Here is a 14,706-nt window from a genome sequence, read left to right as displayed (position 1 = left end):
TGATGAGGCAGTCTCTCCAATCCTTTCTTCAACTTTGTAGGTGGAATCATACAACACCTACAGTGTTGAACCAGGCCGTTTGGCCCATCATTGAACCTCCAGAGAGTATCCCACTCAGATCCAACCCCATACCTGTAATGCAGCATTTTTCCTAGTTAACCCATCGAGCTTGCATATCTACTATGAGCAATTTTGTATTGCAAATCTACCCAACCTGCACATCTTTGGACTGTGGGAGGAAACCAGAGCACCCAGAGGAAACCCATGCAAACGATTGCCCGAGAATGGAATGGAACCTGTGTCCTTGGTGCTGTGTCCTCCAGTGCTAACCATTGAGCAACTGTACTGCCCTACTGAATTTGGTACCATCAGGTACTTTCGCTCAACATAGTTGCAAAAAATCCTTTAAGAAGATTGACATTTTTCAATTTACATCCTGTAGTGAGGCAGTTACTACAGCACCAATAATTGCTGTGGTGAAAACATCTTGTCATTTAACCTGCTGTTTGGTTCATCACAGTGCTACGAATCACCGCCTCTGAACTGCTACTTTTGCCATTCAAGCATTAAAATTGGCAGTTCCTTGTTAGCTGTTCCAGAGAAATCTTCAACTTGATTCACTTTGCTAGACTGTAAAGAGTTAACTATAACTTTACACTCATTATAGCTACTGAGTGAGTAATTAAGGAACTATGTCATTAAGATGTCTTAACAAGATGGAAGACCAGCCCATGAGGAGTCTTAGCCTCTCTCTTACTATCTCTGTATAACATTATATGCAATAAAATGAGTCCAAAGCTGAATGTACTACATAGTTGCAAGTATTAAGAAACTAGTTTACACATACCTCATTGGAAACAGAAGATAAAGAACTCCCTGGAATAATTCCCAGTCTGGAAGGTGAGAAAACACCATAGTCAATGGGTAGGAACAGAAAAAGTGAAGAAACAAATCTCCATGAAAGGCCCAAAGCAGGCTCAGAAAAAGCTCCGACTTGAAAGAGAAGATAAATGACTTAGCAGCAGGCTAAGGGAGAAAGCCCTCAAGGCAGTCAGAAAAAATTCTCAAGGGAACAGTCAACAGCAGTCGATAAAGAGCCTCCAACATCAGTCAGGACTCTGAATGCATGGGAAAGGCCTGCAGCACAGGAGAAGATCAGGACTAGACAGCTGGACAAAAGAGACAGTGAGGTCTGCAGATGCTAGAGATCAGAGTTGAGAGTGAGTTGATGGAAAAGCACAGCAGGTCTGGCAGCATCTGAGGAGCAGGAAAATCGACATTTCGGGCCGGAGCGCTTCATCAGGAATCAAAGGAAGCATGGGAAAAGTCATAGGAGGGTGACAAGCTACACAGACAGTTTGCAGAGCACTCATGGTGTGAAAGAAATAAAATATGGGATCACTCAGCTAAACACTAAGGGCTAGATATTTTGGAGATGCATACCTAGCTTTACGTATTCTTTGTTTGCCAGTTGCCAAAGAAACTAAAGTTGACACATCAGGAATATATTACCGAGCTTTCAATCTCTCAGAAGAGAGGCTGGAAACATTGGGAAAAGACAGCAAGGTGACTAACAGCAAGATGCTTTTCAGGAGCTTAATTTGCACTTTCAGAAAAGAGAATGATCCTGTCACTGATACTTAGGAGCAAGAGATACAAGTTGTAAATGAAATAAAACAAAGAACAGCAGATACTTGAAATCTGTAGATATCCTAAATTGTAGATGTCCTAGCATTCAATTCAAAGGGTCAGAGTTCACTCACAAACTAGCACTGTGATGCTTCAAACTTAGTAACAGGCAGCACGATGCCCATAATATCGAAGAGAATATCAGATTATGGACTAGAAACATGGAACTAAAACATGAAGGAGGTTTCAGAGCTGTGACACAAACTTATAATAATGAGCAAATAACATCAAGGTCACTTAAATATAGTCAGCACACAACTTCAAACCTCAAAAACCATCAAATAAGAATTAGTTTAAGAACTGCAAATGGCTAATGAACAGCTGTCTGGGAAAAAGTAGATGATTAAGTCTGAATTGGATCAAGCCAATATTGAAAGTTCAGAAATTAATAATTGGCATAAGTATGAGCAGGAGTCTGCAATTGTGTCTTATCAGCAAGCCATGTAACATTAAGAGTTTCTTTCAGTTAAAAAGCAAAGGCACAAATTAGAGTCTCTACAGCTGAAAATTACCTTGAAAGGTTAATATGAAACATCAAATGGAGCTTGACATACTAAAATTAAGCTGGAGTTGGCAATGCCTAAGTACCTAAATGATACTACTCAACTGCAAGTTCAATTATTAGCAGTCACATGGCATTATCATGCCTCAGAGGCTGAAAAGGAACAATTTCTTATGGAAATAAAGCATTTGATGCAGATCCTTGATAAAGAAAAAGAAGATATTCAAGTCTCTTATACCAACATTAGTGACCAACAGCTGATGTTCAGAAACAGAATGCAAATGAATGCAACTTCTCGAGAACATAAAAAGTTGTTATTAATCCACAGGAATGTGATTAACAAAAAAATGGGAACTCACGATTCCAGTACAGAGGCAGCCATTACTCTGGAGAAATTATAAAAGGAAGATGGTCTGAAGGTGAAAAAAAAGTCCTTTACTGAAGTGTTTTCTAAAATTCTTTCATGGGATATGGGTATCATTGGTGAGGCCAGCATTTGTTATCCATCTCTAATTATTCAAGTTTGAAGATCATTGTGAATTATTAGTTAAGGAAAACATTCTGATATCAATGAAAAGTGATGGTCCTATTTCTGGGACAACATCTTGAGAGAGATAAGACATCAGAGTTTAACTTTGCAGAATACTATACTGGATTAGCAAGCTTTCTTAATAATCTCTTGAAGAAAGGGATGAATGTGAAGGAGAAAGAAGAACTTAAGCATTCAACATCTAGCCATTCCAAGCTTTCTCTCTGATTACATTCAGACCAGCAAGGAAATAACAGAATGCATCGTGCCATTGTAGAATGTTCTATCAAGTCTTCAGAGTACGGTCCCCACTCCGAATGACGATTGGTCAACCTTTGTCAGATCCAAATGGAAGATTTCCTGAGTATCTAATTTCTTCAGATTTTCCACAGTCTTTTCCATGGTAATGAAATGTTTTCATTGTGATTCAGGAGCCTTGAACTACATAGGAGATCAATCTCCACTTAGAGTGAGCCCTCCCATTACCAAAGGAAAGGGCAATGTTTTACCATAGATTCACGGAATATTGTTGTCCATTCTAGACTGGTCTCTAGCCCATGAGAGTTTGGAAACGGGAATGTAGTCTTACATTCAGATTGTGGTCAGAGGCTGGAACCTCAACCTGACAAACATTTTCCCTTTCAAGGAAACCATGCAGACCTCATTCCACCTATCCTCAAGAAGGGCTGAGAATATGGTTGGCGGTTTGACTTGGTTGGAAGAGATTTTGAGGTGGGCAGTGTGAGTAATTTAAATACTAATGGTTAAAAGAGTTCAAATAATCTTCAAGGAGTAAATGGTTAACTCTACGTTTACAGTAATGATAGCATAGCTATTGGCTTATGCAAAGGAGCTCTGACATGATGCTATCACATCAATATGGATCCAACACCTTAAAATGTAAGGTCTCAGACCGGCTCTCTCTTACAAACCCCCATTTATAGTTACATTCTCTAAAATCTGTCATTGTGTAGACCTTATCTTACGACATAGTGCACAGGGAATATAGGCCTTTTTCCTGTCCGGGAGCAGTGGAAGACAGAGCGGAGGTGACGTTGGGACCAGGAGGTTGCCAGGAAGGTAAGGACTTAGTATATATTTGGGCAGTGGTTAAACCCAAGATACTGCATGTCTAGTATCTCCCTCTCGCCCCTTCCTCTAACCAGAAGAAAAGGACTCTGTAAGGTGAGGGTTTTCTTTTCTTTTATACACTTAAGTGTATTGTTTGGTATTAGTTAGTTGAGTTAAAGCTAAGGCTTACATTGGCAGGGAATTTCAGACACGTGGCATGTGCCTCATGCTTGATGTGGCGGCTCAGGGACATGGTGACGTCCCTGACTCTGACACATGCAAGAAGTGTGTCCAGCAGAAGTGTGTCCTGCTGCAGCTCTTATTTGACCGCATGATAGCTCTGGAACTGTGGATGGACTCATGATGGAGCTTCTGCAATGCTGAGGAGGTCTTGGATAGCACGTTTAGTGAATTGGCCACAGTACAGATTAGAATTGCTGAGGGAGACAGTGAATGGGTGACTAAAAGGCAGAAAGAGAGCCGGAAGGCAATGCAGGTGTCCCCTGCGGTCATCACCCTCCAAAACAGATGTACCATTTTGGATATTGTTGGGTGAGATGGCTCACCGGGGGAGGGCAGCAGTTGCTAGGATCTTGGCACCGTGGCGGGATCTGCTGTTCAGCAGAGCAGGAAAAAGACTTGTAGGACCATAGTCATAGGGGATTCTATTGTAAGGAGAGTAGATAGGTGCTTCTGTGGCCAAAAACAAGACTCCTAGATTTTATGTTACCTCCCAGGTTCTCGGGTCAGGGATATTACTGATCAGTTGCAGACCATACTGAAAGGGGTGCAGTTGTCGTGATGCATATAGGCATCAATGATCTAGGTAAAAAACAAGACGAGGTGCTGAAAGCAGAATTCAGGGACCTAGGAGTGAAGTTAAAGAGGAGAACATCAAAGGTAGTGATGTCAGGATTGCTACCAGTGCCAAATGCTAGCCAGGGCAGAAATGAAAGAATAACAGGATGAACATATGGCTTAAGGGATGGTGTAGGAGGGAGGGGTTCAGATTTGAGAGACATTGGGAACCGGTTCTGGGGAAGGTGGGACTATTACAAATTGGTCTACACATTAACCAGATTGGAACTAATGTCCTTGAGGGAGTTTTTGCTACTGCTGTTGGGAGGGTTAAAACTAATGTGGCAGGGAACTGGGACCGAGAAGAGAAGACTAGTGGACAGAGGTGGAAACTAGAGATTGTAAGGAACAGAATCATAAAGTTAACATTACCAAGGGGAAGAGTAGACAGAGAGCAGATGAACACAAAGGAACTGGTGGTCTGAAGTGCATATGCTTTAATGCAAGGAGTATAATGGGTAAGGGGAACGAAATTAGGGCTTGGATTGGTGCCTGAGAGTATGGTATTATTGCGATCACGGAGATTTGGTTGAAGAAAGGGCGTGATTGACAACTAAATGTTCCAGGATATAGATGCTTCAAACAGGACAGGGATGGAAGTTAAATGGGGGGAGGAGTTGCATTGTTGGTCAGGGATGATATCACAACTGTGTTAAAGGAGGACACTATGGAGGGCTTGAGCAGTGAGGCATTGTGGGTAGAGCTGAGAAATAAGAAAGGTGTAGTTACATTGTTGGGGCTGTATTACAGTTAGCGTGAGATAGAAGAACAAATAAGTAAACAGATTATGGAAAAATGTAGAGGCAACCGGGTGGTGGTGATGGGAGATATTAATTTTTCCAACATTGACTGGGATACATTTAGTGTCAGAGGTATGGATGTGGCAGAATTTGTGAAGAGCATCCAGGAAAGTTTTCTAGAGCAGTATGTCAATAGTCCAACGAGGAAAATGGCCATATTAGAACTGGTGTTGGGAAATGAGCCAGGCCAGGTGGTAGAAGTTGCAGTAGGGGATTTATTTGGGGATAATTACCATAATTTTGTAAGTTTTAGAATACTCATAGACAAAGATGAGAATGGTCCTAAGGAAAGAGTACTAAACTGGGCAAAGGCCAATTATATCAAAATTCAGCAGGAGCTGGGAAATGTGGATTGGGGCAGCTATTTGAAAGGAAGTCCACATTTGATAAGATAGATTGAAGATAGTGTAGGATAGACATGTCCCTTTGAAAACAAGGGATAGGAAAAGCAAGATTTGTGAACCATTAGGGCGGCACAGTGGCTCAGTGGTTAGCACCGCTGCCTCACAGCACCAGGGTCCCAGGTTTGATTCTAGCCTCGGATGACTATCTGTGTGGAGTTTCACGTTCTCCTCGTGTCTGCGTGAGTTTCCTCCGGGTGCTCCGGTCTCTTCCCATAGTCCAAAGCTGTACAGATCAGGTGATTTGGCCATGCTAAATTGCCCATAGTGTTAGGTGCATTAGTCAGAGGGAAAATGGGTCTGGGGTACTCTTTGGAGGCTTGGTGTGGACTTGTTGTGCCGAAGGGCCTGTTTCCACACTATAAGGAATCTAGTCTAATCCAGATGACAAGATAAATTATGCGACTAGCCAAGAGGAAAAGAGAAGCGTACATAAGGTCCAGGCAGCTAAGAACAGAATGGGCCTTGGAGGAATATTGGGAGAATAGGACCAATCTTAAACGACGGATCAAGTGTGCTAAAAGGAGTCATGAAGTAACTTTCGCGAGCAGAATTAAAGAGAATCCCAAGGCTTTTTATTCATGTATAAGAGGCAAAAGGATAACTAAAGAAAGGGTTGGTCCACTAAAGGATAAGGAAGGAAGGTTGTGTGTTGAACCTGAGAAAATGGGTGGGATTCTCAATGATTACTTTGCATCAGTGTTCACCTGAGGGGAGGGACATGATGAATGTTGAGATTAGAGATAGAGGTTTGTTTACTCTGGATCCCATTGACATAAAGAGTGAGGATGTGTTGGATAGGCCAAAGGATACTAAGGTGGACAAATCCCCAGGACTAGATGGGATCTATCCCAGGTTGCTGAAGGAGGGGAGAGAGGAAATAGCTGGGGTCCTGACAGATATCTTCGTAGCATCCTTAAACACAGGTGAAGTGCCGGAGGACTTGAGAGTTGCAAATATTGTCCCCCTGTTCAAGAGGATTAGTAGGGATATTCCAGGTAACTACAGACCAGTGATCCTAATGTCAGTGGAGGGAAAGTTGCTGGAGAAGGTACTGAGGGATAGGATCTATTTATGTTTGGAAGAGAATAGGCTTATCAGTGATGGTTTTGTTCCGGGGGGGGGATCATGCCTTACCAACTTAATAAACTTCTTTGAGGATGTTGATAGATGAAGGAAGGGCTGTAGATGTCATATATATGGACTTTAGTAAGGCGTTTGATGAGGTTTCCCAATGGTAAACTAATCAAGAAAGTGAAGTCACATGGTGTGCAGGGTTTTCTGGCTAGGTGAATATAGAACTGGTTAAGCAACAGAAGACAGAATAGTCATCGAAATAGAGAAAGGTGACCACTGGTGTTCCACAGGGATCAGTGCTGGAGCACTGTTGTTTATGATATGCATAAATGATTTGGAAGAGGGCATTGGTGGTCTGATCAGTAAGTTTGCAGATGACATGAAGATTGGTGGAGTAGCAGAATGCATAGGGGACTGTCAAAGAATACAGGAGAATATAGATAGACTGGAGAGCTGAGAAGTGACAGATGGTGTTCAATCCGGGCAAATGTGAGGTGATGCATTTTGGAAGGTCTAATTCTAGAGCAAACTATAGTGAATGGAAGAGCCTTCAGAAAAGTTGATGAGCAGAGACATCTGGGAGTTCAGGTCCATTGTACCCTGAAGGTGGCTACACAAGTGGATAGAGTGGTCAAGAAGGCATATGGTATGCTTGCCTTCATCGGACGGGGTATTGAGTATAAGAACTGGCAGGTCATGTTAAAATTGTACAAGACATTGGTTCAGCCGCATTTAGAATACCGTGTACAGTTCTGGTTGCCACATTACCAAAAGGATGTGGATGCTTTGGAGAGGTGCAGAGAAGGTTTACGAGGATGTTGCCGGGTATGGAAGGTGCTAGCTATGAAGAGAGGTTGAGTAGATTAAGATTGTTTTCATTTAAAAAAAAGGAGATTGAGGGGGGACCTGACTGAGGTCTACAAAATCATGAAGGGTATAGACAGAGTGGATAGAGATAAGGTTTTTCCAGGGTGGGGGAATTAAACAATGAGAGCTCACACGTTCAAGGTGATAGGAGAAATGTATAAGAATGTGCAAAAAGTACTTTACGCAGAGGGTGATAGGCGCCTGGAACGCATTGCCAACAGAGTTAGTAGAGGCAGGCATGGTAGCTTCAGTTAAGGTGCATCTGGGCAGATGCATGAGTAGGTGGGGAGCAGAGAAGTACAGATCCTTAGGAACTGGGCGACAGGTTTAGACAGTGGATTTGGATTGGCACAGGCTTGAAGGGCTAAAGGGCCTGTTCCTGGGCTGTAAATTTTCCTTGCCCTTTGTTCTGGGCCACATGCCATCTCTATGAATAAATGTGGCTTCTTCTATCACACAGATTTCAAAGCACTACAAAAGAAATTAAACTTGCTATTAAATATGGGGAAAATGTGTCACTAACTACTTAGAGTGTGAATCATATGCATGAATAACTTGGTAAATGTATCTTTCTTAGTGAACATTATTTGAGTTGATGAAATTGCTGTTCATTTAATTAAGTGAAAAACTACCTCTGTCAAAAAGAAGCAGACATTGGAAAGCACTATATTTGTGTAAGTACTACAGCTTAAACTCCTGGATTGTTTCATGACAGCTGTCAAATGCGAACCTCCAAATCTGCCTGAAAATGCCAATATAGTATCTGGATATAAATACACGTATAAATATCGTGAAACAATAACCTACAGATGTAAGCATGGTTATAAAATTGTTGGGAACAATGTCATTGAATGCGGAGAGGACAACGAATTCTTGCCACCACCACCCACCTGTCAACTATGTGAGTGACCATTTATTAAACATAAGGATAGAATCAACTTAGCATTTTTGAAAAGATTTGTACTTTGCAAGCCTCGGTCAATGAATCAATGGCCTTAATATTAACTAAAACAAAACCAAAAATAAATCAAAGAACTCCAGACATAAGGATGTTGCCAGGGTTTGAGGATTTGAGCTATAGGGAGAGGCTAAATAGGCTGGGCCTGTTTTCCCTGAACTGTCAGAGACTAAGGGGTGACCTTATCGAAGTTTTTAAAATCATGAGGGGCATAGATAGAACAAATAGACAAGGTTTTGTCCCTAGGGTGGAGGATTCTAGAACTAGAGGGCACAGGTTTAAGATGAGTTAGCAAAGATTTAAAAGGGACCTAAGGGGCAACTTTTTCACTCAAAGGGTGGTGCGTGTATGAAATGAGCTAATGGAGGAAGCAGTGGGGGCTAGTAAAATTACAACATTTGAAAGGCCTCTAGATGGTTATATGAATTGGAAGAGTTTAAAGGGATATGGACCAAGTGCATGGGCCAAATGGTACTAGATTAATTTAGGATATCTGGTTGGCATGAATAAGTTGAACCAACAAATCTATTTCCGTTGTGTACATCTTCAGGACTCTAAGACTCTATGTGCCTATTGCAGTTTTTGTGGTTGAGCATGTGAAGCTGTAGCAGTATCCCCTTTTGGATTGGCATTTGACTTAATTGCCAGATTTAAGTTAGACTTCCAGAGTGCAATTGGAAGCTTCTCTGGTCCATGTGAGTTGTGAGTTGTCTCATACTGTGGTATGAAAGGACCATGACATGAGCCACTAACATCACTGCATGCAGCATCTAACCTGTTCTTCTAGCCATGTAGTGATATGACTGAGCCAGTTAAATTGCTCGTCAGTAGTTCCAGGATGTTGAAGCCTGTACTCTTGAGTTTAGAGGGGGAGATCATTTTTTAACCCAAGTCTGTATATTGTTCACATTCTTCTGTATGACAGAATTGGCAAATTTATTTTTTATTATATTATCTATTTGAGCATAATGCATTTCTGTCTTGGTAGCTGGATGCTATGAACCTGAACCAATCGAGAACGGAAAAATAATAAATAAGAAGCCTGTATACGAGTTAGAGGAAGAAGTTAACTATGTGTGTGATTGGAGGTATAAACTGATTGGTGCAAAAGTTATTCGGTGTGTGGAGAATCACAGATTTGAACCATCACCACCTCAATGCAGTAGAAGTAGGTAACCATTTCTTAAACCTGACTACAGTGAAGAAAAGCCTGCATCTAGTTCAAAATTAGTTTTGTAATATATTTGTCAAAGGTTTTTATTTGGAAAGATGGCCTGAAAATTCCTCAGCATTTCAGTATTCCAAAACATGTATTTATTTTCAATGCATGCCAAAATTTCCTAGCAATTACAAAGCTTTATGCTAAAATGTAATAATCAAGATAAATAATTGGAGTCTCGATAAACTGGGGGTCTTATGACAATAACAACCGAGATTTACTAAGTGCCTTTAAAGTAATAAATGTCTTGACACATTTTGCAAGAGTGTTGCACAGCAAAAACTGTACACAAGGCAACAGGAGGTGCTATTAGGGTAGCTGATTAAAGGATAAAAAATAAAAACAGTAGGTTTCAAGGAACATGTTACAGGTAAAAAGTAAAAGTAGAGAGATTTGAATGAGGACCAGTGGTAAATCTGCCCCCATTAAAACAATGGGGTCACTTGGGGAAATAAAGAACCAAAACAATTCTTTGAGTCACACATTTACTTCTTTTACCTTGTTGACCCTAAGCTATTTAATTCATAGCTCAGGTAGTAATCCAGAGATTATTGCCTTTTGGTTCTGCTTTTTAATTGAATCCCTATTTGCCCATGTTTCCTCAGCAGAACCTTTTAAGTCAACCTTATTGCTATGGGCCTGGAATCACATTTGGCTCAGACTAGATAATGACAGCAGGTTTCCTTCCCTCAGCATTTATTCAACCAGATGTTTTTTTCTCATAAATACAATCGAGGTAGTAACATGTTATGCATTAGACAAGCTTTAAATTCAAGTTTTTAAAAATTGAATTAAAATTTCGCCATTTGGCAGTGGTGAGATTTGGACCCATTTCCCCACAGCATTAGCCTGGGTTTCTAGAGCACTTTCCCAGTGTTTTAGATAAAGGAGGATATAGTTGAGTTGGTCAGAATGGCCGATCAGTAGCAAATGGAATTCAATCTGGATCAGTGTGAGGCGATGTACTTGGACCGAACAAAGAAGAGAAGAGAATTCATGATAAATGTTAAGAGTCTGGGAAACACTGCAGCTCTGAGAATCCTTGTTGTGCACATCCATTAAGATGTTGACAGGTAGATAAAGTAGTGAAGTAGGTATATGGGTTACGTGACTTTATTAACCAAGACATAGCGTTTAAGAGTGAGAAGGTTATGCTGGAAAGATATAAACATTGGTTAGGCTGCAGCTAGAATATTGTGTGTTGTTCTGGAATCCACATTAAAGCATGGATGTGACTGCACTGGAGAGGGTGTGGTGGAGATTTACCAGGATGTTGCCTGGACTGGTAAGTTTTATTTATGAAGAAAGATTACATATAATGTGGTTGTTTTTCCTTACAGGAGAGATGACTGAGGGAGGATATAATAGAGATGTATGAAATTCTGAGGGGCATAAACAGGGTAGAGAGGACGGAAACATGTTCCTTAGTGGATGGAACAATGGCCAGGTGGGCATAGATTTAAAGCAAGGAGCAAGTAGTTCAGACAAGTTGTGATGAAAGATCATTTCTTCTACAGGAAGGTGGAAATCAGGAACTCACTGACTATAGGGGTGGTAGAGACAGAAACCCTCATAACATATAAGAAGAGGAAAGTGATCTAAAAACACAGGCTAATTTAAGAAGTATTTAGATGTGCACTTGAAATGCCAAAATATACAAAGGAAGTCCCATTGCTGGAAACTGGGAATATGATAGTAGGTGGTTGTTTTTGACTGGCACAGACTTTATGGACCTGAGAGAGCTATGCTATAGACCACTGTGACACTATGACAGTACAACCATACCACTGACCCTCCCTGTTAGCCCCAGTGGCAGGTCAGAGTACTGGGAGCAATCCAGTCACAGTAACTTTGAACAGGCATAAACATGGTTTGGTGAGAATCAGACAAATCACTGCCCAGTGTCAGGATGTGGTCCTTTTAAGACATTGTACCACATGAATGGCTAGAAGCTCTTTGGAACAGTAATATATCCAATGGCCACAGCAGGCAGTGCACCAAGCCTAGCGCAACAGCCTGTTAATCAACCTGTCCCGATAGGCAATGACACATCTGTGGAACAGGTGGGACTTCAACACTGGTCTTAAAGATAGGGATGCTACCACTGGACCATACAAGCCCTAATTACACATTGATAGCTTCCACTGGAATAGGATAAGTGAGTTTGGGGCTGTCATGGTCAGTCAGACCAAGAGGTGGGACGGGAGAGCAATTGGTGAGGGCATTATAGATGTTTCTGTAGCAGCAATGGCAGGGACACTGGGAAGCCTACTGAGGGCAGGAGAAATTGAGGTTTGAGTAGCTGACTCCTATTCTGACGATGGTAACAATTCACCAAATAACTCCAGAAATATGGAGATTTGTCAGTTTTTATTGTCTATATTATGCTGTCTATATTCAATCTCTTAAGCATAAATCCAGTGTATTGTTGGGAATGAGGACAGCATGATGTTTCAATTTAAAACCAGGGCGAACATAATCGATTTAATCGAAAGATGTAATTTTCTTGAAAGCAAATTATGTCAATTCAGAAAATAATAAACAGAGGAATAATATTTTAATCCAAAGTAACAATGTCATCACTTACTACAAGTATTATACAAGTAAGCACTGACACATTGCTTTGTTGCAGTTACTTGTGCATCACCCAAGAATCTGGAGAATAGCAAAGTAATGTCAGGGTTTATTGACATATTAACATCACGGTTTCGTGAATATTACATGGATGATCAAATCAATTTCAGATGCAACACTGGTTTTAAACCAGTTGCTGAGTAGAGAAGTACATGCAGAGAAGATGGCAAGTTTCATCTGAAACTTGCCTGTGAAAAAAGAAAGGAGACACTTTGTGAATCTCCGATATGAAATGAAAGAGTGATTAGAATTGTCTACTGTGTGGGACATTTCCCTGGGCTGTGGAATGCAGTGCGCTGGGAAGATTACTGAAAACCTGTGGGTTCCTATATCTCCACCTGCACTGACCTTATTTCCTCTTTCTCATGGGTGGGTTTCGAGTGAACGTGGGAATGCCTGGAGTTGAGCTGAAAAAACCATTAAAGTTACTAGGAAGGCAATTAACACAGAGCCAATAAGGCATGGCGCTGGAAAAGGCACAGTTGGTCAGGCAGCATCCAAGAAACAGGAAAGTTAATGTTTCAGGCAGGACCCCTCTTCAGGACTGGGGTGGGGGAAGGGGGTTGAGAGATAGATGGGGGAGTGGGGCGAAGGGAAAGGTAGGCGATAGGTGGACAAAGGTAGGACGTGATAGTGATAGGTTGGTGGGAAGGATGGAGCGGATAGGTGGGAAGAAAGATGGACAGGTAGGTCAGGTCAAGAGGACAGATGTGAGTCAGAGGGTTAGATCTGGGAATTACGGTCCTTAATGTAGGCAGACGTCTGGGATGTGTTGCTGGAAAAGCGCAGCAGGTCAGGCAGCATCCAAGGAGCAGGAGAATCGACGTTTCGGGCATAAGCCCTTCATTCCTGAGGAAGGGCTTATGTCCAAAACGTCGATTCTCCTGCTTCTTGGATGCTGCCTGACCTGCTACGCTTTTCCAGCAATACATTTTTAAGCTCTGATCTCCAGCATCTGCAGTCCTCACTTTCTCTTAGATGTCTGGGATGATATGGGGTAGAAATGTTCATCCTGAGAACAGATATGGTGGAGGCGAAGGAATTGGGAGTAGGGGGATCTGGTTTTTACAGAGGTGAGGATGCGTAGTCAAGGTAGCTGTGGGAATCAGTGGGTTTGAAATAGATGTCAGAGTGTAGTCGGTCACTGGAAATGGAGACAGAGAGATGTAGGAAGGAGAGGGAGGTGTTGGAGATGGACTAGATGATTTTGAAATCAGGGTGGAAGGTGTTGGCTTAGTGATTGAATTGTTCAAGCTCCTGGTGGGAGCACGAGGCAAAACGTAATCAGACATATGCATGACACCTGACAGTGTAACATAGCTCATCTTTCTTGGCCACCTGAGGTCCAACATCCTAATTGCACTGCTGCCAGGTGAGAAGGAGCACATTCCCAATGCTGACTTTTTGGCTACCCCCACCCATCTGTGTTAGCTTGGAAAGACTGTCTGCTTCCTCATGCTTGTGAGAGATCACTCATAGCATCCTGGCAGCTCCATGCACTGAACTTGCAGTTTACAGGCTGATTCTGCCCAGGGTCTCCTCAACATTGCTGCCTGTATTGTGGTCACAAAACTGAAAATGCTGCTGAGCTTCCCTGCAACAGGCTGTGGTCCCCTGAAGCAGAAATGCAGACAAGAAGGGGATGTCATCTATTTCCCAACTCTCCCTGTCCAACCAATTGAGAAAAGCAAAGGTAGGCTCAGCATTGGGGTTTTCCGAACTGAGGCATCAACAAAGTCCCCTTTTCCTACATTTAGATTCCAATCAAGCTGACTCTCTCATTCACCTGGCTAAACTGGTCCTCAACCTCAACAACTTCTCCTTCCAATCCTCCCACTTCCTCCAAATCAAAGGTGTAGCCATGGGCACCCAAATGGGCCCCAGATGCCTGCCTCTTCGTCGGGTACGTGGAACTGTCCATCTTGCGCAGCTACACCGGCACCATTCCCCACCTCTTCCTCCGCGACATTGATGAATGTATCGGCAATACCTTGTGCTCCCACAAGGAGGTTGAACAGTTCATCAACTTCACAAACACCTTCCAACCCGACCTCAATTTCACCTGCACCATCTCGGACACCTCCCTCCCCTTACTAGACCT

At 42.1% G+C, this 14,706-nt stretch overlaps 1 protein-coding gene across 4 annotated transcripts in view; it reads left to right on the top strand.

Moving 5' to 3' along the window:
- Positions 1-14,706, top strand: part of LOC122563181 (sushi, von Willebrand factor type A, EGF and pentraxin domain-containing protein 1-like) — a 73,203-nt gene that overhangs the window by 30,491 nt on the left and 28,006 nt on the right. For all 4 annotated transcript variants that reach the window (XM_043716703.1, XM_043716704.1, XM_043716702.1 and 1 more), the window contains exons 7-8: positions 8,510-8,695; positions 9,741-9,920. In XM_043716703.1, coding sequence (XP_043572638.1) covers positions 8,510-8,695; positions 9,741-9,920 — 366 coding nt within the window. The remainder of the gene's footprint in view (positions 1-8,509; positions 8,696-9,740; positions 9,921-14,706) is intronic.

Source organism: Chiloscyllium plagiosum, chromosome 26 (genome assembly GCF_004010195.1).
Source record: "Chiloscyllium plagiosum isolate BGI_BamShark_2017 chromosome 26, ASM401019v2, whole genome shotgun sequence".
NCBI classification, from domain to species: Eukaryota; Metazoa; Chordata; class Chondrichthyes; order Orectolobiformes; family Hemiscylliidae; genus Chiloscyllium; species Chiloscyllium plagiosum.
This window is presented reverse-complemented; position numbering and strand designations above follow the sequence as displayed.